At 39.5% G+C, this 26,221-nt stretch overlaps 1 protein-coding gene across 2 annotated transcripts in view; it reads right to left on the bottom strand.

Annotated features, from left to right (window-relative positions):
• ACER3 (alkaline ceramidase 3) overlaps window positions 1-24,777 on the bottom strand; it is a 170,971-nt gene extending 146,194 nt beyond the window's left edge. For both annotated transcript variants that reach the window (XR_010338372.1, XM_012469609.2), the window contains exon 1: window positions 24,675-24,777. Coding sequence is in view for 1 of the 2 variants with exons in the window: in XM_012469609.2 (XP_012325032.1) it covers window positions 24,675-24,777 (103 nt within the window). In the remaining variant the exon portion in view is untranslated. The remainder of the gene's footprint in view (window positions 1-24,674) is intronic.
• Between the last annotated feature and the right edge of the window lie 1,444 nt (window positions 24,778-26,221).

The following is a 26,221-nucleotide window of genomic DNA, read 5'->3' as shown; positions in this document are numbered from 1 at the left end:
CTAGCCAGATAGCAAAGGAGTACACCTTCCATATGCAAACCAAACAATCCAGAGCCCACAGTCCCAACTACCTCATTTATCAGATTCTTACACTCTAGGCCACTATTACCCTACATAAATCACCCAAGGCCCAGGTACCATACAACTAGTGGCAGCCCCTATGTCCCAGTGCCCACTGAAATTACTCAGAACTAGCCAAGCCTAAGCCTATGTATAATGTCTTGCCTGTTCCTTCCTGCAGAAACCACAATAAAGCTGTATGCTCACGTTTCCCCCAACTTCCTCTGCTCCCTGAGTGATGCTGGTGCTTTCCCAAGTGGCCCTACATGGTGTGTTATGCCTCCTGTTTCAAGGAAACTAAGTATAAAAAATTCTTCCTGGGCAAGGGGAAGGAGAGCATTAGAACAAATACCTAATGCATGTGGGGCTTAAAACCTAGATGACAGGTTGATAGGTGCAGCAAACCACCATGACACATGCATACCTATGTAACAAACCTGCATGTTCTACACATGTATCCCAGAACTTAAAGTAAAATAAAAAAAAAAAGTCTTCCTTCATAACAGTCATTTCTGTGTCTCTGTGTCTAACCATACCTGATTAAAACAAATCCCAGGTACCCTTAAAATAAGTGCCCTAGCATATAGTACATGCTCAACAAATATCTGTTAAATGTATCACTTTTGTCTTCTTCCAGTTCCTAACATACACTGGGTTTACTCACCATTCCTCAATATGTTTTAATAATTAAATCATTCATAAAACTTTGCTTAATAAGTAACAGCTACTATGTTAAGTTCTAAAGATAGAGGATAAATTAAAAAGTAAATATTTTCTGTTCATTAGAATTTCAAGTAACGTATGAGAATACCAAAAGGTTGTAAGTAAAGAAAAAAAAAGATAATATAAAAATGCTTCAAACCAAAAGAACTTTAAAACAAAAAGACTAGAAAAAGAAAGATCTGACTGGGCTTGGTGGTTCATGCCTATAATCCTAGCACTTTGGGAAGCCAAGGCAGGTGGATTGATTGTTTGAGCCCAGGAGTTTGAGACAGCCTAGGCAACATGGCAAAACCCCATCTTTACTAAAAATAAAAAAAAAATTAGCTGGGCATGGTGGCACCTGCCTGTAGTCCCAGCTACCACAGAGGCTGAGGTGGGAGGATCAGCTGAGCCCAGGAAGTCTAGGCTACAGTAAGCTGTGATTGTGCCATTGCCCTCCAGCCTGGAGGACAGAGTGAGACCCTGTCTCAAAAAAAAATTAAAAAAGAAAAATAAGAATCCAATTCACCAGGAAGACACCACAATCCTAAACATATTTGCAACAAACTACATAGCCTCCAAATACTTAAAACAAAAATACCAGAATAATAATGAAGAAAATAAACAAATCCACTAACATGATAGAAGATTTTAATACATGTATCTTAACATTTAATAGATGAAGCAAACTTCACATGGTCCCCCTGCCCAAATCAGTACAGTTACAGAAGACTTTAATATCACAATGGGCTTGATCCAGTAGATATTAAAACTAATGAACATAAGAACACTACAATGATTTGGGGGACTTTTACTGCTAGCCATAATAGAGTAACTAAGACTGGATTTTCCTTCACTGTTAACAAGTATAAAAGAGGGCAAATTCTATGAAAAAAATTATTTTCAGGCATTTAACAACTAGGTAGCATACCAATGTGACCCCTGAGAAAAGGGAAATAAATGAGGTAAACTCAACTTTCTGGAAGAAGTATTTCCAGACTTCAGTGCAAGGAAGAAAATCCAAGCATAGCACAGCAGTCTTACAGAGAAAGAGCTCCCAAAATTTGCAAGGAATCTTCCAGTCTACCACCAAATAATAAACTGCACATGCTCAGAGTCTCTTAGGCTGACAAAAGAACTGCTAGGGGAAGAAATAACTACCATAGAGCTGCAAACTGAACAACTACCGTAGCATACAGGATTTGAGACCTTCACATTGCGACTAGAGAGAACAGTGATCATGCTGAACACTTTGATCCAGTAGAGATCCCAGAACCCTTTGATAATGAAGCAAAACTCGCAAAAGAATAAGGACAACAACTCTAGAACCACTCCCAAAATATGCTTTAAAACAAACCTTGAAAGGGATCAGCTGATCAGAATCTAACTGCTGGCTAGAACAAAGTCCAACAGACTTTAAGAGGAGACAACAAAATCTATTCACTCAACAACATCATATTACCATGTCTGGCATACAAACAGAAACTGCTAAACAAGTTAAAAAGCAAGAAAATTGGCTGGGCATGGTGGCTTATGCCTGTAATCCTAGCACTTTGGGAGGTCGAAGTCAGGAACTCGAGACCAGCCTGGCCAACATGGCAAAACCCGTCTCTACTAGAAATACTAAAATTAGCCAAGCGTGGTAGCGCACGCCTGTAATCCCAGCTATTAAGGAGACTAAGTGAGGCAGGAGAATTACTTGAACCCAGAGGGTGGAGGTTGCAATGAACCAAGATCACGCCACTGCACTCCAGTCTGGGCAGCCAAGCAAGACTCCGTCTCAAAAAAAAAAAAAGCAATAAAATCATTCAAAAGAAGCAACACCAAAATGACAGTGATGAAACTGGCAGATTGTAGATCAGCTATTACAAGTACGTCCAACAAAACATGGACATAATGGGCAGAGAAATTAAACAAAGTAAAAAGGTCCATATATACTTCTGCTTCCAGCAATGATAGAATAAGGCCCTACTATCTAATTCCCCCTCAGAAAAATATGGTAAAATCTAGGATAATACAAAAAGAGGTTATCTGGAAGCATGGGAGAGTAAGAAGCAGATGAATCCTAATGCAGAGTACACATTTCAAGAAGGGGAGTTGCACAAAGTGAATTCCCATTTTCACATCTTTTAGCCTTGGGATAAGTGCAGCTGACATAGTACATAAGAAACGGAAAAGTAACACCACAGGCTTACTGGTCTGGGGAACCAGAACCAGAACACTGAAGACAGAAAAAAATATATATAAGGCATTAAAGAGAATTGAGGAATCTTGAAAGGGAAAACAAAGAAGGGATCCCTAAATTCTGACTGCCGATGTCTCTGATTGAACCATGAACGACATGTGCATATAACAGATTGAAAGAAGTTCAGCTAAAGACAAATGAGATGCTGGCCAAGAAACAAGAGTACACTGTTCAAGTCAAGTCAGTAAAGATAACTAAATGCCAGTTAAAACAACAGAAACAACACGCATTAGAAACAAAGATATCAGACTCTCCACAATTTAACATTCTTTATATCCAGAATAAAGTATAAAATTACCTAACAGATGAAGAATCTGGAAAATGGTTCTTATTCTAAAGAGAAAAGAATATCAATTGAGATTGACCCCAAGATCATCTAGATGTTAGAGAAAGCAGACAAGGATGTTAAAGAAACTGTTATAACTATCCTCAAGGAATTAAGATAAAATATGCTAACAATAATAAAAACATAGGAAATCTCTGGAGAAAGATAGAAATATTAAAGAAGAACTAAGTGGACACTCTACAACTGAAAATGTAATATCTGAAATAAATTATTCACCAGATGGGCCTAACAGACAAAAGAGATGACAGAGAAAAAAGTAAGTGAACATAAAGATAGATCAATCAAAACTACCCAATATGTACATGCATAGAGAGAGATTTCTCATTTTTAAAAGATGTTTTTAAAGACTTTTTTAAAACATTTTTTTTTTTTACAAAATAATCCTAAACAGATCCTAATGAACCTGTAAACTATGCAACATATCTGTAATTGGAGCTAAAGGATAGAAAGGAGAGAATGAAGCAGAAAAAAAATTTGATACATAATGATCAAAGTTTTTCAAAATGTAATGAAGTATAGAAATTTATAGATACGAGAAGCTCAACTTGCTGAAGGAAAATGATACCAGAGGGAAATGCAGATCCTCAGACAAGGGTGAAGAGCATCGGAAATGGTAAGCTACAAAAGACAATGTTTCCTTTTTCTTTTAACTTATTTATAACTTATTTACTTTTAGTATGCCAATATTTGGAGGTTTATAACATATAGATATAATACATATAACAAGTATAGCATAAAGAACAAGGTAGGTTGGATATGATCCTATATAGTTGCCTTACTCTGCAAGCTTCTACACTTTTCATGAAGTGGTCCATGAAGTGGGCTGTGAAAAGTCAAAGACATAAACTGTAATCCCTAGAGTAACCACTAAATAAATAATGCAAAGAAGAATGGCTAAAAAGTCAACAGTAAAATATTTTAATTCTAAAATAATATTCAAATAATTGTTAAACTGCAGGAGAAGAAGAACAAAAAAAAGCTAGTATAATAACAATAATAAAATGATAGACCCAAACCAAACCATATAGAGCAAAGATAAACCTGATAATTTGTGGCCCTGTTAAGAACATTTAAATTGTTATCTGCTCAGGAACTCTACTTTTTTTTTTTTTTAAGACATTGTCTTACTCTGTCACCTAGGCTAGAGTGCAATGCTGCAATCACAGCTCACTGCAGCCTTGACCTCCCAGGTTCAAGCAATCCTCCCACCTCAGCCTCCCAAGTAGCTGGCACTACAGATGTGTGCCACCATGTGGGGCTAATTTTTTTTATTTTTGTAGAGATGAGTTTCACTATGTTGCCCAGGCTGGTCTCACACTCCCGGGCTCAAACAATCTATCTACCTCAGCCTCCCAAAGTGCTGATATTACAGGTGTGAGCCACCACATCAGCCTTGGCATCTTCTTATAAGGGCACTAATCCTAGTCATAACAATTATGAACTAATTATGTCTCAAAGGCCCCACTTGCAAATACCAGCACAATAGGCTTAGGGAGTGCTATGATAGTATACATACATAACATATATATATATATGTTTTCATCCACAGTTTCTGGCTTATAATTCCCATAGCCCTTGTTATTTCTCCCAATGGCAGGCCATAGAAACTAAAAAATATACTCTAATCATCCCTCACCTTTCTGTCTCAGTGCTGGACATAAAGAAATTCTCTGACCTACTGTATCTAATTGCAGATCACAAGACCCCCATTTCAGAAGGGGTCCCATCCCATACCCTGGAGGAAAGAATGCTGCACAGAGAGGCCAAGAAGAATCTGAATGTAATCCAATTCATAGCAGGTTAGTCAGAAACACAGGTAAAACAATATGGGCTTCCAATTGGCATGGGAAGTGGAGGGCAGTCTTGTGGGACTGAGCTCTCAATCTGTGGGATCTGATACTACCAAGTAGATAGTGTCAGAATTGAATTGAAAGATACCCAGCTAGTGTCCACTGCAAAACTGATTGCTTGTCTGTTGGTGGGGAGAAATCCCCACACATCTGGTCACAGAAATCTTTTGTGTTGATTGTGTTGTGAGCACAGAGGAAAAATCGTTTGTATGCCAAGAGGAAAATTTACAACTTTAAATGCTTCTATTAACAAAGAAAGATATAAAATCAGCATTAAAAGTTTCCATCTCATGAAACTAAAAAAGGAATACATTAAATAAAAGTAAGTAGAAGGAAAAATAAAGAACAGAATAAGAATAAAGTAGAGAAAATTAACAAAGTCAAAAGTTGTTCTTCTGACATAATTAATAACATTGAATAGGCCGGGCACAGTGGCTCATGCTTGAAATCCCAGCACTTTGGGAGGCCAAGGTGGGTGGATCACCTGAGGTCAGGAGTTTGAGACCAGACTGACCAACATGGAGAAACCCCGTCTCTACCAAAAATACAAAATTAGCTGGGCAAGGTGGCGCATGCCTGTAATTCCAGCTACTCAGGAGGCCGAGGCAGGAGAATCGCTTGAACCCGGAAGGCAGAGACTGTGGTGAGTTGAGATCGTGGCATTGCACTCCAGCCTGGGCAACAAGAACAAAAACTCCATCTCAAAGAAATAATAATATTAAAATAAAATAAATTAATAAAATCGAATAAACCATTAGGATTAATTATCAAAAAAGAGAGAATATACAAATTACTTATTTCAGGAATTAAAGAACAGAGTTTCCCCAAATTCTACAGACATTAAAAAAGCAATTAGAGAATATTAGAAATAATTTATGTTAATATATTCAATAATTTAGAGGAAATAAACAAATTTCCTTGAAAAACAACTTAAAAACTTGATGTAAGAAACCTAACAAAAAAACGAATTTCAGAAAAATATCTCTTATAAACAAAGATGCAAAAAATCCTGGCAAAAACCCTGCCAAAAATACAAGCAAATCAAATCCAGCAATACATACAAAAGATAACATATCACGTTCAAGTGGGCCAGCAAAACAAAGTTAATCCAACATTCAAAAATCAATCAACTAGTTATATTAACAAAGGATAAAATCACATGATCACTTCAATACAGAATAACATTTGGCAAACCCAACACCTATTCATGGTAAAATCTCAGCAAGTAAACAACTTCCTCAATCAAATAAAGGATATCTACAAAAAAAACCCTATAGCTAATATTATACCTAATAATGAAATACTGAATTATTTGCTTTTTAGATCAAGAAAAGGCAAGGATGTCCACTCATGATACCATTCCTACTCAACATCGCCCTGGAGGTCCTAGCCAGTGCAATAATGCAAGCAAAAGAAATAAAATGCATAAAAATTGGAAAGGAAGAAGTGAAACATCTATTTGAAGATTACATGATTAAATGATGCTAAAATAACTGGATATGCCTATGAGGAAAAAATAAACTTCAATCCCTACCTTACACCATATGTGATAATAAATTTGAGATGAATATAGACCTGAATATAAAGCAATTAACTATAAAGCTTCCAGAAGAAAACATAGGAATAGACAAGCTATGAAAAGCAATAACTGGTGGGGCTTGGAGGTTCACACCTGTAATCCCAGCATTTTGGCAGGCTGAGGCAGGTAGATTATGAGGTTAGGAGATCAAGACCATCCTGGCCAACATGGTGAAACCCTGCCTCTACTAAAAATCCAAAAAATTAGGCAGGCTTGGTGGTGCATGCCTGTAGTCCCAGCTACTTGGGAGGCTAAGGCAGTGGAATTGCTTGAACCCAGGAGGTGGAGGTTGCAGTGAGCCGAGATCATGCCACTGCACTCCAGCCTGGTGACAGAGTGAGACTCCAACTCAAAAAAAAAAAGCAATAATGATAAGAGAAAAAAACTGATCAATTAGACTTCAGCAAAATACACAACTTCTCGTCAAAAAACATCTTTAAAAAAATGAAGTAGGCAAACCATAGACAAGGAGAAAATAGTCACAAAACATCCATCTGACAAATGGACTTATATTCAGAATATCTACAGAGCACCTATTACTCAACTATAAAAAGACAATCCAATTTTTTTAAATGGGCAAAAGACTTGAAGATACTTCACAAAAGAAGATATACAAATGACCGATAAGCATAAGAACATATGCTCAACATCATTAGACATCAGGTAAATGCTAATTATAATTACAATCAAATACTACTATACACACTCCAGAATGGATAAAATTAAGAAGCATGACAACACCAAGCATTGTTGTGGATGAAAACTTTCATGATGAGAATGAAAAATGATATATCACTGTGGAGAAAAAGTCTTACAGGCTCTTATAAAACTAAACATAAACCAACCCTAACCTGGCAATTCTAATACTAGGCATTTATTCAAGAAAAATGAAAATATACATCCACAAAAAGACTTGTATAAGAATGTTCAACTTTATTAATAATAGCCAAAAACTGGAAACAGTTCAGGTATCTGTCAATAGGAAAATAGATAAACAAACTATTACATTCATACAATGGGATACTACTCAGTAATCTAAAGAAACGTACTACTGATACAAGACAGGGCATAAATCTCCTTTCTCACAGGCACAAATCTTAAATGGATTAATAAAGATTTAATTTTTTTTTCAGCTTTAACTTCTAATACAGTAAATACCAAATAAATTTAACTCACAGAGCTACTGCAGTCCTCAATAATTTTTAAATGTGTAAAGGGATCATGAGACCAAAAAATTCGAGAAATTCTATTCAGTCGTTGCAAAAGTAATTGAAGCTTTTGTCACTGAAAGTAATGGCAAACATCGAAATTACTTTTGCACCAACCTAATAGTTAAAGTTGAATATGATCATGACCTATATTCTAACAATTACACTCCTCAGTTTACAGAAACCCTTACATTTCTGTGTACCAGAAGATGCACAGAAATGTTCACAGCAGCCTTATTTACAACAGCAGAAACCTGGGAACAACAAAATGTCCAATGATTAAAGAATGGATAAATCAATATATTCCTACAGTGGAATACTAAACAACAGTAAAAATTAATGAACTATATCTATATCCATTAACACAGTCAAGTCTCAGGAACATGAATGATACTAACAAGCACAAGTTGTGTTACAAAAAAAAAAGCAAGTTGCAGAAGAATCTACACATAGTACAATTTCATCACTTATATAAAATATAAAACAAGTAAACCTAAACAGTATATTTTTAGGAATGCAAAGAGGTAAAAGCCAGGAAATGGTAAACACTAAATTAAGTATACTGGTTATCTCCAGAGGGAAAGGAAGAAGATAAGATCAGGGAAGAACACAGAGGGTGCTAAATGTTTCTTTAATGATGACTTCTCTGAATCAAAGGAGTGTCCTCCTTTATCAAGGTCATAATTATCTTCATTTGTCAACCTTTAGGTTGGACTTCCTGAACACAAAACAGTCATCTGAATGGCAAGATTAATTGAATCAACTCTAGTGATCAATGGGATTTCAGAAGACAAAGTCAGATTGCCCTCATATCTGCTTAAAAAAAGAAAGGAGGAAAAAGGAAAAACTGTTACTCAGAAGGTGAAATAGCTTAGAAACTACAATGTTTCATTTCAGGAAAAGTATCTTAGCTAGAATCTCTCCTTATCATTTTGTATAAATGAATAAGTGAATGAAGATCATAAAAACACAGCTTTTATGGCAGCATCAAGATTTTAACATGCAGTTTTGGAGTTCTGCTGTTCGCTGACTTTAGCCAGTCTTTCTACTTGCTGTTAAAAGCAGCATGCTCTGAGAAGTTAAAGAACATACATTAGAACAAGAATCTATACCTATGATGAGTCAAAGATTTTTTTCCAGCTTCATAACTGAATTATTTCAACCCTGAGGTACTTACTTGCTTTCACGGGTTAAAATTACTCTGTTGAGTCTTGAGTACATTATAGGTATAAATAAAATGATGCTTATAAATTTTTTTTGAAATCTTCAGATGCGCTCATAAAAGCACTAACCTTTATTCTGTAGGCTCATCTTCTAAGAATAAAAGGCATGGTATAAGATGACATACTCTGAGTTTTCACAACAGAAAATCAAAATTTCTCAAAACTCAACTTCAGACACAGTTTTCAGTTATTTATTGCTGAATAACCATCACAAACTTCATAATTTTAAAACAATTAGTTCTATGGGAACAATAGAACAATAAAAAGTGCATGGGATATTAATGTATATGTAAATAGTTTGTTTTGGCAAGAGTGAAAGTAGGGCAAGGAAATGAAAGAAAGACTGAAGAGTTAAAAATAAACTGGATAGCACAATGAGACACAACTACACATCCACCAGAAAGACTAAAATTTGAAAGATTGACACTAAATGTTGACAAGGATGTGGATCAAGTGCTCTGTGTGTGAAATGGTACAACCACTTTGGAAAAAGGTCTGGCAGCATCTAATAAAACTAAACATACACGTATTCTATGACCCATTTATTCCAATCCTAGGCATTTACCTATGAGAAAAGAAAATATCCATAAAAAGATCTGTCCAAGAATGTCAAAACAGCTTTACTTATAATTGCCCACACCTAAAAACAGCCACATGTCTATCAATAGGAAAATGAGCTAACAAACTGGGGTATATTTATACAGTGGAATCCTACCACATAGCAACATGGATGAATCTCAAAAACATGCTGAACAAAAAAGTCTTCCCAAATAGTAAATACTAGATTAGTCCAATTCTATGCAGTTTTGAAACAGGCAAACCTAATCTATGGTATGGAAAAAAAAAATCAGAACAGTGGTTGTGCTGGAGAGAACGGGGAAGATGGAGGTGGGGATTAACAGGGAAGGGGCATGAGAGAACTTTCCCGGCTGATAGTAAAGTTCTACATCTTGATAGAGGTTATTATATATGTATATGCATTTCTCAAAATTCAGCAACAATAATTTAAGATTTGGGTATTACAAACTGGGAGTGGTGGCTCACGCCTGTAATCCCAGCACTTTGAGAGGCTGAGGTGGGCGGATCACCTGAGGTCAGGAGTTCGAGACCAGCCTGGCCAACATGGTGAAACCCCATCTCTATTAATAATACAAAAATTAGCCAGGCATGGTGGTGCATGCCTGTAATCCCAGCTACTTGGGAAGCAGAGGCAGGAGAATCATCTGAACCTGGGATGGGAAGGTTGCAGTGAGCCAAGATTGCACCACTGCACTCCAGCCTCGGCAAAACTCCATCTCAAAAAAAAAAAAAAAAATGATTTGTGTATCACATTGAATGTAAATTTTACATCAAAAGAAAAACACAAGGAATTAAACTTTAATGATATGAATGCTGAAGTATGTAGAGGAAAGCAAACAGATATCTGCAATTTACTTCAAAATGTACCAAAAAATAAAATGAACTGATGGAGAAAGGAATGGAAAAATGAATCGGTATGTGATAAAACAAGTGTAATAAAAGGTTAATCTAGGTTGTGGGTAAATGGATATTCACTGAAGAATTCTTCCAACTTTGTTATATGTGTAAAAAATTTCATTTTATAAAAATGAAATGTTGGCCAGGTGCAGTGGCTCACGCCTGTAATCCCAGCACTTTGTGAGGCTGAGGAAGGCGGACCATGAGGTCAGGAGATTGAGACCATCCTGGCCAACATGGTGAAACCCCATTTCTACTAAAACTACAAAAATTAGCTGGGAGTGGTGGTGTGTGCCTATAATCCCAGCTATTTGGGAGGCTGAGGAATCGAGAATCACTTGAAGCCAGGAGGTGGAGGTTGCAGTGAGCTGAATTGCGCCATTGCACTTCAGCCTAGCAACAGAGCGAGAGTCTGTCTCAAAAAAAAAAAAAAAAAAAAAAATGAAGTGCTTTTCATGCCATGTTAGAATTTGGTCTTTATCATTTAGTTAATAAAAAGTAACATTAGATAATCTAATTGAACTTCCCACAGAAAACATCTAAAAATCCTGAATTTAAAAACAAATCAAAGAAGGAAGAAAAAAGGGTAGGAGAAAAGGAGAAATGGGAAGTCCACCAAAGTAAGGAATCAAGTACACCTCCCAAAATAAAGGTTTCACTGCCCCATCCCTATCACCCATGCCCTGGACACTCAGGCAGGAGTTGATGCTGCAAACTTAAGGCAGAATTTCTTCTCCTGGAAACGTTAGCTTTTGCACTTAATACCTTTTAAATGATTGGATGAGGCCATTCATGTTATGAGTGTAATCTCCTCTACCTAAAGTCAATTGATTATAGATATTAACCACATTTACTAAATACTGTCATAGTAACACCAAGATAAGTGTTTGACTAAATAAGCGTATACTATAGCCTAGCCAAGTTCACAAATAAAACTAATCACTACAGGTAAGGAAGCCACAACTATAATAAAGTATGGGTTAATTTTGTTTTTTTAAAACTTATTTTGGTACTTCATGGTGTCTTTTCACATGGATTATACCATTTAAATCTCATAAACTTTCTTTCTATTAGTTTTTATAAAATGAGAAAAATGATATTTGATGAGGTTAAGTCATAGGCTCAATGGAGTGAAGTCCAGATAGGAATCTTGATTCTGACTCAAGTCCAATGGGCAGCTGTTCCATTATAACATGTACTTTCCTCAAAGTAAAATAATCTAGGACTTTCCTGCCACCATAAAATGCTTTTACTGTCCCTTTTGGGATCTATCATTTGCTGGGTCCTAAAATGTTTCCTCATGCCTTTATTTCTTTTGAATGTTCTGCACTAACTAAAACTCTCCAGGTGAGTTTTTTTTCCACTGTTGGAAATAGCTGGCAAAGGAACAAAGGTAGATTCTGAAAACTGAAAAAAACAACTTAAGATTTTAACCTGAAATAGAATGCACTAGACAAGACTTTCATTTAAATGTTTACTATACTATGTATTCTATCTCAGTGAAGTTTCCCAAATTACTATTTGAGGAATTGTACCGTTCTTATTTATACACACACACACACACACACACACACACACACACACACACACACATACCCCTCAATTACTGTTCCACTTAAAAAAAAAATCAATCATTTCTTCCAAAATGTGCCACCAAATGACAATTCTTCCCGGTTAATATCTTTGAAAACCTACTAAGATTAGACTTCCAAATGTACTCAGCCTTCAAGTACGTACTAAGTTCTAACTGCTAACTATAGACTTCAGTCTAAAAGGTGATTTCATTTAAGCTTGAGAAAGGCACTAAGAAAAAATAGGGATGAAAACTGTTTCTGAAATAAAAAAGTTCAATTTAGCTCATCACCCAGAATGATCCTTTTCAAGCTTTCCTTCACATACAGGTTTTCAGCCTACTGTTATCATGCAGGGTAATCAACACCTAACTTGGTTTGAAAAGTTAGAAACCCAGGTTCCAATACCAGCCCTGTGATCTTTAACAAACTGCTTATCCTTTTGAACTTACTTTCCTTAAATAAAAACAGGGATAACACCTACATCTCATAAAAGATATAAAAGTGCTTTGTGTATGTTAAAGCCTTGCTTCTCCTAGTGTAGTCTCCAGACCAGCAGCACTGAAATCAGCTGATAGCTTTTAAGAAATGCAGACTCAGCCAGGCATGGTGGCTTATGCCTATAATCCCAACACTTTGGGAGGTTTGCTTGAGGCCAGGAGTTCGAGACCAGCCTGGACAACATAGTGAGATTTCCAGCATCTCTACAAAAAATAAAATAAAAAATTCACCAGGCATGGTGGCACACATCTGTAGTGCTTAGCTATTCGGGAGGCTGAGGCAGGAGGTCCCTTGAACCCAGGAGTTTGAGGTTACAGTAAGCTATAACCATGCCACTGAACTTCAGCCTGGGCAACAGAGTTAGACCCTGTCTCAAGAAGGAAGAAAGGAAGGGAGGGAGGGAGGGAAGGCTCTAAGGCCACATTCCAGATCTACTAAACCAGAATGTGTTTTTGTAAGATTCCCAGGTAATTCACATACACATTAAAGTCTGAGGCCCATTGTTATAAAACACTTCATAGATGTCAGGTATCTTCACCATAATAAAACAGTTCATTAGAAACTTTTTGTTTGGTGGAAGTCCTGTGATCTGGTAACCCATTATCAATATGACATCAACAATAATGACATCATCCTCCTCAGCTCCATCAGTTCGCAGACTGAGAAACTACTATATGTGGATTCTGATCTAGGCTTCATCACTAACTTTCAATGTAATTTTAGGCAGATCACTTCTTAAGGTCTTTTTCCTTATTTGTAAAATGAGAACATTAGATCACTAGTTCCCACCATAAGGTCCCTGGACTCACTGGCATCTTAAAAAGTGGTAAGGGAGGAAGGCAAGGTAGTATGGTAGTTAAGTACATTGTTTTGGAATTAAATGGCTACTTCAAGGCTGGGTGCGGTGGCTTACACCTGTAATCCCAGCACTTTGGGAGGCCAAGGCAGGCAGATCAGCTAAGGTCAGGAGTTGGAGACCAGCCTGGCCAACATGGCGAAACCCTGTCTCTACTAAATATACAAAAATTAGCTAGGCAAAAGGTGCCTGTAATCCTAGCTATTTGAAAGGCTGAGGCAGAAGAATCATTTGAACCTGTGAGGCAGAGGTTGCAGTGAGCCGAGATTGTGCCACTGCATTCCAGCCTGGGCAACAGAGCAAGACTCAGTCTCAAAAAGAAAAAGAAAAAAGAAAAAAGTTCAGCCCATACCAGGATTTCAGGGGTAAAGTTGAGGAATGAAGGGGGATAGGGTGGGGTGGTAGAGAGAGGGGTCAGATATGCTTCATTATACTCTTTGGAATTCAGGCATACAATTGGTCAGCATTAACATTAAAAAATAGAGATCTTAAGACTGACAGAACAGACTTTTTGTAGCAACAAGATACAAAATTCCAACCTGACTCTAGTATACCATCACATGATAAATAGCGAGCCTCTGAAAGAAATCAAAGTACATTACCTAAAATATATTTCTTTGACATAATTTGAAATGGCCCTGCAAAGCTGACTCTTGTAGAGGAAATTTACATTCTATAGAGCATTCTCATCCCTTTCCAGGTCTTTTTCTGATCCTGAAGAGATTAGCTGAGAGTCTAGCATCTTTTAAAAGGAAAACATTTGCCATCTATTGCCTCTAAGGGCAGCCTCCAATGAGACTTCATCTACATAATAAGAACCTTGGTCTCTACAACCCCTTCTCTTAACCCAGATACTGATTTCTATTGATTCCAGGGCTTTAAATAATAACTTAACTCTTTCAACCAACTGCCAATCAGAATATCTTTAAATCCACCTATGACCTGTAAGCTGTACCCCCTACTCACCACTTCAAGTTGTCCCACCTTTCTAAACTGAACCAATGTATACCTTACATGTACTGATTGACATCTTATGACTCCCTAAAACATAAAACCAAGCTGTAACCCAACCACCTTAGGCATGTGTTCTCAGGACTTCCTGAGGCTGTGTCACACAGGTCATGATCCTTAACCTTGGCAAAATAAACTTGTAAGTTGACTGAAACTTGTCTCAGATACTTTTTGCTTTACACTATATACTTAAAGCAGATGCATTTTATTGTAAGTAAATTATACCTCAAAAAGCTAACTGCAAAAGTAAAACAAGAAAAGAGAGAATCAGGATGCACTCTGGAAGTCAGACTGAATGAGTTTAAATATTCGCTTTGCCACTTGCAAAGTGGAAAAGTTTAGACTGAGTCTTGCTCTGTTGCCCAGGCTGGAGTACGGTGGCGCAATCTTGGCTCACTGCAACCTCTGCCTTCCAGGTTCAAGTGATACTCCTGCCTCAGCCTTTCAAGTAGCTGGGATTACTCTCTGCCCTAAATTTCCAGGTCTTTAAAATAGGACTACAGGACCTAATTTAAGAGTTGTTGTAAGGATTGTAATAAGAGTTCTTATCAGATAATACACTCATAGAACTTTGTACATTAAACCCCATAAATGTTAACTATCATTATTTCTGTTGGCTATTTTTAATGTTTCAAAAATCACATTTATCCACAAGAAGACTGTAATGAAAATATTATGCTGTTTTGTTTTATATCAATGCATTAAAGTAATTAGCGGCTATATCTCATATGAATCATTACAGCATGGTAACAGTATCTGGAACTTGTCTTGGTGAGTTACATGTGCCTTTGATTAATTAAAACAGGGATAAAGTACATTAACAATTGTAATTTATGTAGGAGTAATAATAAATTATAATTTATGCAAGAGTGATAACAAATTCATGGCACTCATGAAAGAAAATATTTAAAAGCCTTCTTTACAATGAAAAGGTTAAAACAGCTACTCTGTTACCACATGGTCCAGCAGTCCCACCTTTGGGGGTTGAAGAGATATTTGTACACCCATGTTCACAGCAGCATTATTCACAATAGCCAAGAGGTATAAGCAACCCAAGTGTACACTGACAGAAGAATGAATAAAAAAATGAGGCAGGGGTATGGTGGCTCACACCTGTAATCCAGCACCTTGAAAGGCTGAGGTGGGAGGATCACTTGAGCCCAGGAGGTTGAGGCTACCATCAGCCATGATCGTGCCACTGCACTCCAGACTAAGTGACAATGAGACCCTGTCTCAAAAAACAGAAAATGTGGCAACCACATACAATAAAATATTATACAGCCTTAAAAAGGAAGGAAATTCTGATACATGCTACAACATGGATGAACCTTAAGGACATTATGCTAAGTGAAATAAAATACTCACAAAAAGACAAGTACTGTATGGTTTTACTTATAAGAGGTACTTAGAGTAGTTAAATATATAGAGAGACAGAAAGTAGAAGGGTGGCTGCCAGACTAGAAGGAGGAGGGAATGGGGAATGGATACAGAGTTTCAGTTTCCCAAGATGAAGAGTTCTGGAAATTGATTGCACAACAGTGTGAATGTACTTAACACTACTGACTACCAAACTGTATGTACATTTAAAAGGTTAAGATGATACATTTTATGTTATGTGTATTTTTCCGCAATTAAAAATGAGTAAGTAGCTTACATGGGAGGTCTTGCAGCACTAACTCTATAAAAGCTTTATGAACCTATCTATGTTTTAAGTTTGTAATAAGCACCCTTTCCTTGCATTCCAGTGTACCATACATATATCAAAGTACCTAAAACAATTAACTGGCAGTCTGACTTGGATACTGTCTGCAAAAACCAACTCAAACTGTGTTTTTCCTCTGTTCTCACAACACAACGATCATCACAGAAGACTTCTGTGACCAAGTGTGTGTGGGGAAACCCAATCAGTTCTACAGCAATCAGTTCTGCAGCAGACACCAGCTGGGTGTCATCTAATTCAATTCCAACATTATCTACCTGGAGATAGTGTCAGATCCTACAGGTTGAGGGATCAGTCCCCAAAACTGCCCCCTTCCTTTAGACACCTGTTCCAAGTCTGGGGCTGGGACAAGTGCAGCTTACAGAACCCAGGGAAACACATTTATTAGTTTATTATGAAGGGTATTTTAAAGTTTACAAATAGGCAGAAGAGGAGATACACAGGAGCAGGTTTGGAAGGGTCCTGAGCACAGGAGGTTCTGTCCTATGGATTTAGGGTACAGCACCCTCCTAATATATGGATGAGTTCTTGTTCACCTTTCTGTCAGCCTTCACATGTTCAGCTATCCAGAAGCTCTCCAAACCCTGTCCTCTTGAATCTTTTATGCAGACTTCATTGGATAGGCATAATTGAAGTATAAACAGCCATGTTGAAATATGATTGGACAAAAAAGGGTATAATCTAATATTAATAGACAGAATGGAGAAATCCAGCAAAGCCTATCTGTTCAGATTCCTCTGCGCAGCATTCTTACCTCCAGGGTATGGGGCAGGACTCTCTCTGTAATGAGGGTCTTGTGACCCACAGTCAGATTAGAGTCCTGCTTTGGGCAGGTGAAAGAAGGGCAGGGAAGATCAGAGAGACAGAGATTCTGTTTCCTGAGGCCTACTCTGAGGCCTATAGTGCCCCAACATTATAATAAATGACTCTAAAAAGGGATATGGGAATTATGAGCCAGGAATCATGGGCTACACACACACATACACACACACACACACAGATATATTAAACCTAAACTCTTTTGTACACTCAATTTGTCCTTTCATTTGGCCTTCATTCTTCAGTTGACTTATGATGCTTTTGAGTTATAATTTGGAGGCAATGCTGCTTGCCTGTCAATAATCTTCAGAGAAAGAAGCATCTTTCTTAATGTGACAGGGATGTCACCTCTACCAGGCCACAGAGTTCCAAGACCAAAAAAGAAGCCTGATATGTGCTCACTAACTTGAGGTTATTCTTCAGGGAGGATGGTAGGAAGGAACCTGAGAAAAGGAAAAGAAACAAAAGATAGCAAAGGGCTGCAAGCAGTCAAATGCCTTTCATCATATACCTGTATGGCAGAGGCAGCTGATTAAAGCTTTTGTCTTGTGCTGCAGCAGCAAGGAAGAAAAGACCTCGTTCCCTCATCTAAGTGAATCCCATAGTAAAGGTATAAAGACTCAGGGTTGCTCTACTTTCATTCTGCCCACTTCTATGAATAGCATGGGGAGAAGGGCAGCAAACCTATGAGAAGGAACAATACCTGGCTTGAATCATTCTTACTCATAGACAAAAGGACATGGCAAGATGATCATACAAGATCGTAACAGTCATTCTTCCCATCCATGAAAGTCATACCAACTAGGTTACCTCCTTAGACTCAGATAGGTCCCATAAAAATCATAATTGGGAATTTTCAAGTATTTTTTAGCTTTCTTTATTTTTTTATTTATAAGCTCTCTGATAAACCCTTTCTCATAATATGTCAATTCTTGGACATTCTTTGATCAAATACGTTTTAGGAAGGCATTTCAACTGAAAGAAAGAATGTGCCTGTTTGTACTTGTCTGTTCATACTCCTGCTGGCCTCTGAGCTACTTTTTTTTTTTTAGACAGAGTCTCGCTCTGTCACCGAGGCTAGAGTGCAGTGCCACAATGTCAGCTCTCTGCAATCTCCACCTCCTGGGTTCAAGTGATTCTCCTGCCTCAACTTTCCAAGTAGCTGGGGCTACAGGCACACACCACCACACCTGGTGAATTTTTATATTTTTAGTATAGACGGTGTTTCGTCATGTTGGCCAGGGTGGTCTCCAACTCGTGATTTCAAGTGATCCGCCTGCTTCAGCCTCCCAAAGTTCTGGGATTACAGGCATGAGCCACCACATCTGGCCTCTTGGCTACTTTGAACAGAGACGCTGTCTTCAAATAAAGCTTTATACTCTTAGTGACAAAATAGACACTAGTAAATATCTGCTGAATAAATAAAAAATTCTGAATAATTTTTAACTGGGCAATTCTTTTCTGAATACCCATGTTCACAGCAGCATTGTTCACAACAGCCAAGAGGTAGAAGTAATCCAAATTTACACTGTCAGAAGAATGAATGAAGAAAATTTGGCCAGGGCATGATGGCTCACATCATGAAGCTATAAGTAAAGCTTAGAATTCCCCTCCATTTCCCTTTAGGTAATATTTCTTCCATTAAATCAACAGCATCTGAAACTCTACTTCCTAGAGATAGTATGTCTTGGTAGAAAGGGTTAGGAGACCTAAATCTGAATACCATTTCTGCTACTTAATAGCTGTATGATGATGAACTGCTTACTTAACTTCTCCAAGATTCAGCACCCTCCTATTTACAATGGGGTAACAACACCTAATATTCCTTGATAGGAATATTCTGAGGATTAGAAATATACAGGCAGTCTTCAATTTGCAGGCTTCCAATATGCCCAAATTTCAGTTATCATAGTTTAGTTAAATAACACCAATTACCCATTACACAATTCAAATTTCAGTTACCACTATATACTAAGTGTGAGTAGCTGAATATGATGAATATAATACAAACTTCACTGCTACATCTTAAGTCCACAAGTCACTATACAAGTAACAGAAGTATATCACAATCAGTGACCAACCAGGTCACTTCTTTCAATGTCTGTTGGTGATCAGTCACAATGAACGTGATACCTGTTATTCAGTTCATGCACGGAAAGCAAAGAGTATGTAGTTGAGTTGCCTCCTTGTCTCCTGGTGATAAACTTATGTGCAATGTTACAAAAATGAGTAACAGAAAGAGGCAATTGGCCGACAATGATGAAAGGGTAGCAGAGAAACAAAAATATATAATGTTGGAAGTAAAATTTCAATCAAATGTAAACAGAGCTATAGAAGAAATAGCTGACCATAGGAATGCTGACGCTACTGCCATTCAAGAGACTCTAAATATGTAGTCTGAGGGGCTGGGGGCAGTGGCTCACACCTGTAATTTCAGCACTTTACGAGGTCGAAGTGAGCAGATCACTTGAGGCCAGGAGTTCGAGACCATACTGGCCAACATGGTGAAACCCCATCTCTACCAAAAAAATACAAAAATTAGCCAGGCATGGTGGTGTGTACCTGTAATCCCAGTTTCTTGGGAAGCTGAGGTGGGAGGATCGCTTGAGCCTGAAAGGTGGAGATTGCAGTGAGTTGAGATTGTGCCACTGCACTCCAGTCTGGGCCAGAGTGAGACTTCATCTCAAAAACAAACAAACAAACAAAAATGCTGGGCAAGGTGGCTCATGCCTATAATCCCAGCACTTTGGGAGGCTGAGGCAGGTGAATTGCTTGAGGTCAGGCGTTCGAGACTAGCCTGACCAACATGGTGAAACCTCATCTTTATTAAAAATACAAAAATTAGCTGGGTGTGGTGGCACACTCCCAGCTACTTGGGTGGCTGAGGCACAAGAATTGCCTGAACCCAGGAGGTGGAGGTTACAGTGAGCCAAGATTGCACCACTGCATTCCAGCCTGGGTGACAGAGTGAGACTCCATCTCAAAACAAACAAACAAACAAACAAACAAAAACATGCAGCCTGAGAAACTCAGCGAAGGCAAACTTATCAATATAAATGAATAAAGTAGTCGTGGTGAAAAAGATAAAGATGTCCCAGGAGAAATGATGCTAACAAAAAAATTGTTGCATTAAAGGAACTCTTACAAAGATTTCACAATATTAAAAGTACAAAGGATAAATTCTGGAAGGTGGTACAGATTAGAAAAGATAGCACCCATCCTGGCTGGGCATGGTGGCTTATGCCTGTAATCCCAACACTTTGAGAGGCCAAGATGGGAGGAGTGCTTGAGCTCAGGAGTTCAAGACCAGCCTGGGCAAAATGGCAAAACCCCATCTCTACTAAAAATCCAAAAAAAAAATTAGCTGGGCATGGTGACACACACCCGTAGTACTAGCTATGCGGTGCTGAGGTGGCAGGATCACTTGAGCTGGGAGGTCGAGCTGCAGTGAGCTGTGATTGCCACTGCACTCCAGCTAAAGCAACAGAGAGAGACCCTGTCTCAAAAAAGAAAAACCCAAAACCTATTGGCCTTCATTAGTGTAGATGTAGCTTGCTAAAAACAAAGCCAAAAAAAAGTTTTTAAAAATGTTTTAATTTAAAAGAAAAAAAGATGACTGGGCATGGTGGTTCACACCTGTAATCCTAGCACTTTGGAAGCCAAAGCAGGTGGATCACTTGAAGTCAGGAGTTTGAGACCAGCCTGGCCAACATGATGAAACCCTATCTCTACTAAAAATACAAAAATTAGCCAGTTGTGGTCGCATGTCCCTATTAATCCCAGCTACTTGGGATGCTGAGGCAGGAGAACTGCTTGAACCCAGGAGGCGGAGGTTGCAGTGAGCTGAGATACACCACTGCATTCCAGCCTGGTCAGCAGAGCGATACTCTGCCTGAAAAATAAAATAAAATAAAATACTAAGAAGAAACAAGAAAAAATACTCATTCCATATTATAATTATGTGACGAAAAGGCAAGCACTGTTTAAATTACTCCTGATAAGTGATTTTTATAAAGAAAAAAGTTTATTTCTCAATGTTTTTAATGTTTTAAAGTATACTAAATAAATATGCTTACTTTTTTCATTTCCCTATATATTCATAACCAACAGTAAGAGAGTTTACAACGTTTGACAAAAAGTTTTAAAGGTCACAGAACAATCATAACTTTTCCCATTGATTTTTAACATAGTGTTACCTGGTTTTAACTTAAATAGTCATTTGTATGGTCCCACGCTACAATGCAAAGCATGGACTACCTGTACCTTTAACTTCTGGCACATCAAAGGGCTTATTATTTCACAATGAGATACCTTTTCCCCTGGTCCTTATAATATGCTCAAACAAAAGGTATTTAAACTAATCTTAGCTGATGCAGGAAGACAGTTTCCAGGTGCTGAAAGTGACTGAGAACCATTGCCATATCTGAATATGCAATTCTCTAAACTATTCCTTATTCCCTAAAATACATATATTCTAATGCTGAAAGATAGTTGAAAGATAGTTGAGTAAACTGAATAGTTGGTCATTTTGTCCTCTGTGATACCATAGTATTTCATATCTGTCTTCCTTTCTTGAATATAAGAGAAAAACAACGAATGTGTGATAGAAGTAATGATGGAGAAGTAACATGGATAGTAGCTTTAGAGTCAGACCTCAGTGTGAATACTATCTCTACATCACTTACTCTAATCTTAGGTAAAGTATTTCCTAGAGCTTCAATTTCCTTATCTTTGAAATGCGGACAATAATACCTTCTTTTTGGAATTACTATAAAGATCAAAAGAGATAAGATATATGAAGTGCTTAGCAAAGTGTAGCGCATAGTGACCACTTAGATAATAGCTATTATTGCCATTACTATCCTTAATATTATCATCAATACTATCGTTAATGTAAATACTATCATGATGCTAAAATTGCATTTGCTTTAAACACATTTTAAACATATTATTATTAATAAGCATATTTTTCAAAGAACAAATTCTCTTGGTCCAAGATATACTATTATAGATACTCATGACTTGCTATGGTAAGATGACTTGCTATGGTAAGATGACTTGACCTCAACTTCCTCCAGACGATTTTCTCCCAAGGTATATGTGCAAAGGGCTGCCAACATTTATTCATCCTCTTCTTGCAACCCCTCTGATTCCTATGTAAAAACCCTCCCTGCAGTCTGCGCAGTTTCCTCTTCTGAGCACACTGAGAACAAATTTCATTTCCCATTTCTCAGAGCTATCTGCCAGAACACGGTATCTTGCTCTCTCATAGTCCACATGACTTAACTGCCAGTTTTCTCTCTTTGCATTTTTAATTTTTTTTGTAGAAACAGGGTCTAACTCTTGCCCAGGCTGGAGTGCAATGGCACAATTATAGCTCACTGCAACCTTGAACTCATGGGCTCAAGTGATCTTCCCACCTCAGTCTCCTGAGTAGATGGGACTACAGGCACAAACCACTATGCCCAGCTAATTTTTTATATTTTATGGAGGCAGGATCTCACTATGTTGCCCAGGCTGAACTCGAACTCCTGGCCTCAAGAGATCTTCCTGCCTTGACCTCTCAAAGTACTGGGATTACAGGCATGGGCCACAATGCCCAGCCCAGTTTTTTCTTTTGATTTGAATCCAAAACCTTGGTTGTAAACTGAGTCATTATTATCTAGGTAGACCCATAAAGCTGCAAAGAATCTAAAGACCAACTAAGGCCAGCCCCTTTTCTCTGCTAATTTTTTTCCTCTGAAAATATTCAGGAGTTCATTCAACAATGTCTGATTTAACACTTTCAGTGACAGAAAGCCCTCTGTCCCCTAAGTCAACCTTTCCCATATCATTGGTTAGAAGGTTTTTCCTTACATTGAAGCAAAATTTTCCCTGTTATAGTTTCTGCCCATAGGCCCTAATTCCAGATTCTAATAAAAAAAAATTAGCTGTTCTATATGATAGCCCATCCAATATTTGAGGACTCTTGAGTTTCTCTTTTCCATGTTCCACATTTCCAACTTTGAATGCATGGTTTTCATCTCTTCCCTCATTGTCATGGTCCTCTGGACCATGCATGGACTTGCCAAAGTGATCTAACAAACTGGTAAAGTGCTTCCTTTGCCAACATGTGGGCTTCCAAGTAATTGCATTACAAAGGATTCCTTTGCCCATATTTATTATTATGTAAAAATTATTCATTTAAACTAATAGTTCAAGAAAAGTGAGTCTCAGCCTAAATCACAGTCATAAGAGAATAGTACTAAAGTCCTGAAAACTGCAAAAAGTGTTTTTTCTCTTTTTTTTTGGAAACTTAGCCAATTATCAGAACAGAATAAAGTAGGACCACTTGTCATGATATGTTTACCTCTTTCCCACAAAGCCATGCACAGATGCCTGGGAGCAGAACTCAACAATGAGAAGGTTAGGTAATAAGAGTTTCACTTCATGTCCTGAGAAGTAGATCCAACTAAAAGAAGGCAGTGATCCTTAGCCAAAGGATAGTCTCTGCACTTTGCCAGAAGCAGGTATGTAAAAGAAGGATCAGATAATGTGCTCTCAAAACCTGATTAAATGATAGAAAAAGAAGTGGCAGATTTTTCCTAGCCTGGCAGGAAAAATCATCTAGGAAACACACACACACACACACACACACACACACACACACAGAATAAGCCCAACCTGGCCAGCAGTGCCTGACAGAGCAGCAGCTAGAGAAGAATTCTTAAATCCTCAGAAGGTCCAGTCAGTGGAAGCAGTGTCCTCAAATGACCCCTGACTCCTAGACAGTCGGATAGGACAGAGTGGGGCAGGGACTTGGTCCCTTGTGCTCTTGGGAGCCTGGCAGGAGCAGAAGGTACAGACTAGGTACAAGATGCCTTCGACTACTGGTGCAAGATGACAGTTGAATAATCATACTCAGAGAGCAGATGACCTCTGGCACTTGAAGACATCCTGGGGGGTAGGGGTGGTTCAGATCTCAGATTGGTAAAACTGTTCCCTGGAGGTTAGCGAGGAGGTCTAATAAGAACAGAAAAGGGAAGGGAAACACGGTAGAATTCTCACGGACTGGGGAAAAAGCGAAGATAGGAACGGTCCCTTTTTGGCTAAGGTAGTGGTGGCAACAGCAGAGCAGGTGTCCTGGGCCCTCATTCCAAGGGGCAGGGTCCTCCACTCTCCTAGCCTGGCCCCACTCCGCCCTCGGACAAGAATTCCCATTCCCAGCCCTGCTCCTCAGGCTTTCCCCCTTAGGTCCAGCAGGGGCTCGCCACTTCCCACTGCTCTTGCGCCCCCCTAATCCTCAGGCCCCCTTCCGCCCACCCATACCCCAGCACTCCTCCCTCGACACACTGGACTCCCGGCCCGCTTCCCTCGGCCTCTCGCTGGCCCTGGGCGCCACACTCCAGCTCCGGGGCCAGGCCTGGCACCTCCCCTCGCGGCCAGGTTCGCCCTTTGCCTTCCTCACATGGCGTCTCCTTAGCCCGGTGCCCTCTCGCCCCCGCTCCCCGCCTCAGGCCACACTCACAGAACTCGGCGATGTACCAGGTCACAGAATAGTTCTCCTCACACCAGTCCAGCGTGGAGGTCGTGGGGCCCCAGTAGCCCTCCCGGTCCGCGGCAGGAGCCATCGCGCTGCCGCCGCCGCCGCCCAGGCGCTCCGCTCACTGCGCCGGGCTAGGCTGCCGACCAGGCCGGCTCCAGCCCAGCCCGCGCGCTCGCTCCCGACCCGCCCTGCCTCCCCGAGGGGCGGGGCCTGACGCCGTTACTGGCATTGCCTTGAGGGAGGCCCCGCCCACCGACGCCGCCGGGGCATGGGGCCGGGCCGGGCCGGACCTGACCTGGCGCAAGGCCCACCCGGAGGGCGCCGGCTGGCCCCGCCCCCCTTCACCCTTGGGCGGGGCAGGGGCGTAATCCAGGAAGGAGCCTGGGACCTGTGTTTCTTGGCCCGCGTAGACACGCCAGTGGCCGTTGCGGGGGGATTCCTGGCATCCCTGAGGCTATTCTGTCAGGGTGTGTCAGAGCCTCTAACTCTGTGTGTGTGGTTTAATTGGGGCGGGGGTGGAATGAAGCCTTCAATCAAGCCCTTGCTTGATTAAACCTGTGCAGCGCAGCGCCTCTATGTCTTCCTTTGAGCCACAGGCCTCAATGGAACCCCAAAACAGAATACCCCCAACCAATCCCCGCGATGCTCAGGAAATAAACCGTAATTTTCTGATAAAGGTGTAAGTGTCTCTTGGGGACAAAGGGAAAGGGTAAACAACCCAGGACAGAAAGAAAAAAAAAAAAGTAGGTTCTGAGATCCTAAAAAAAGAATGCTGCTAGCTAAAGCACTAAAGCAAAGCTTCCCTGCTTCGTTTGGGCCTCCAAGCGCAGAGGTTTCCACATTCTGTCTGTAATTGTGCACTGCTTTCCAGGCAACCAACAGCCTATCCCTACTTCCAGCTTCAAAAGTTTAATACTGCGCAGGTCTGCGAGTATCTTAGACAGCGAACCCCGTGTCTACAAAAAATACAAAACTTAGCCGGGAGCAGTGGCTTGGACCTGTGGTCCCAGCTACTTGAGAGGCTGAAGTGGGAGGATCACTTGAGCCAGGTAGGTGGAGTTGCATGCAGTGAGCTGCGAATGTGCCACTCCAGCCTGGGGGTACAGAGTAAGACCCTGTCTCTAAATAAATAATAAATAAAAAGTCTAATACTCTTGGGGAGGCCGAGGCGGCCGGATCACGAGGTCAAAAGATCGAGACCATCCTGGCTAACACGGTGAAACCCCGTCCCTACTAAAAATACAAAAAATTAGCCGGGTGTGGTGGGACGGGCCTGTAATCCCAGCTACTCAGGAGACTGAGGCAGAAGAATCACTTGAACCCGGGAGGCGGGGGTTGCAGTGAGCCGAGATTGTGCCATTGCACTCCAGCCTGGGCTACAGAACGAGACTCCGTCTCAAAAAAAAAAAAAAAAAGAAAAAGAAAGGAAAAAAAGTCTAATACTCCACGGGTCTGCCAGAGAGCTCTTCCTAAAACAGATGCAACCACCCTTGCCCCTTGTGTTCAGCTACACCAAACTCAAACTTACC

The sequence above is a fragment of the Aotus nancymaae genome, unplaced genomic scaffold (assembly GCF_030222135.1).
Source record: "Aotus nancymaae isolate 86718 unplaced genomic scaffold, 86718_ANA_hifiasm-v0.15.2.pri h1tg000059l, whole genome shotgun sequence".
In the NCBI taxonomy this organism is placed as follows: Eukaryota; Metazoa; Chordata; class Mammalia; order Primates; family Aotidae; genus Aotus; species Aotus nancymaae.
This window is presented reverse-complemented; position numbering and strand designations above follow the sequence as displayed.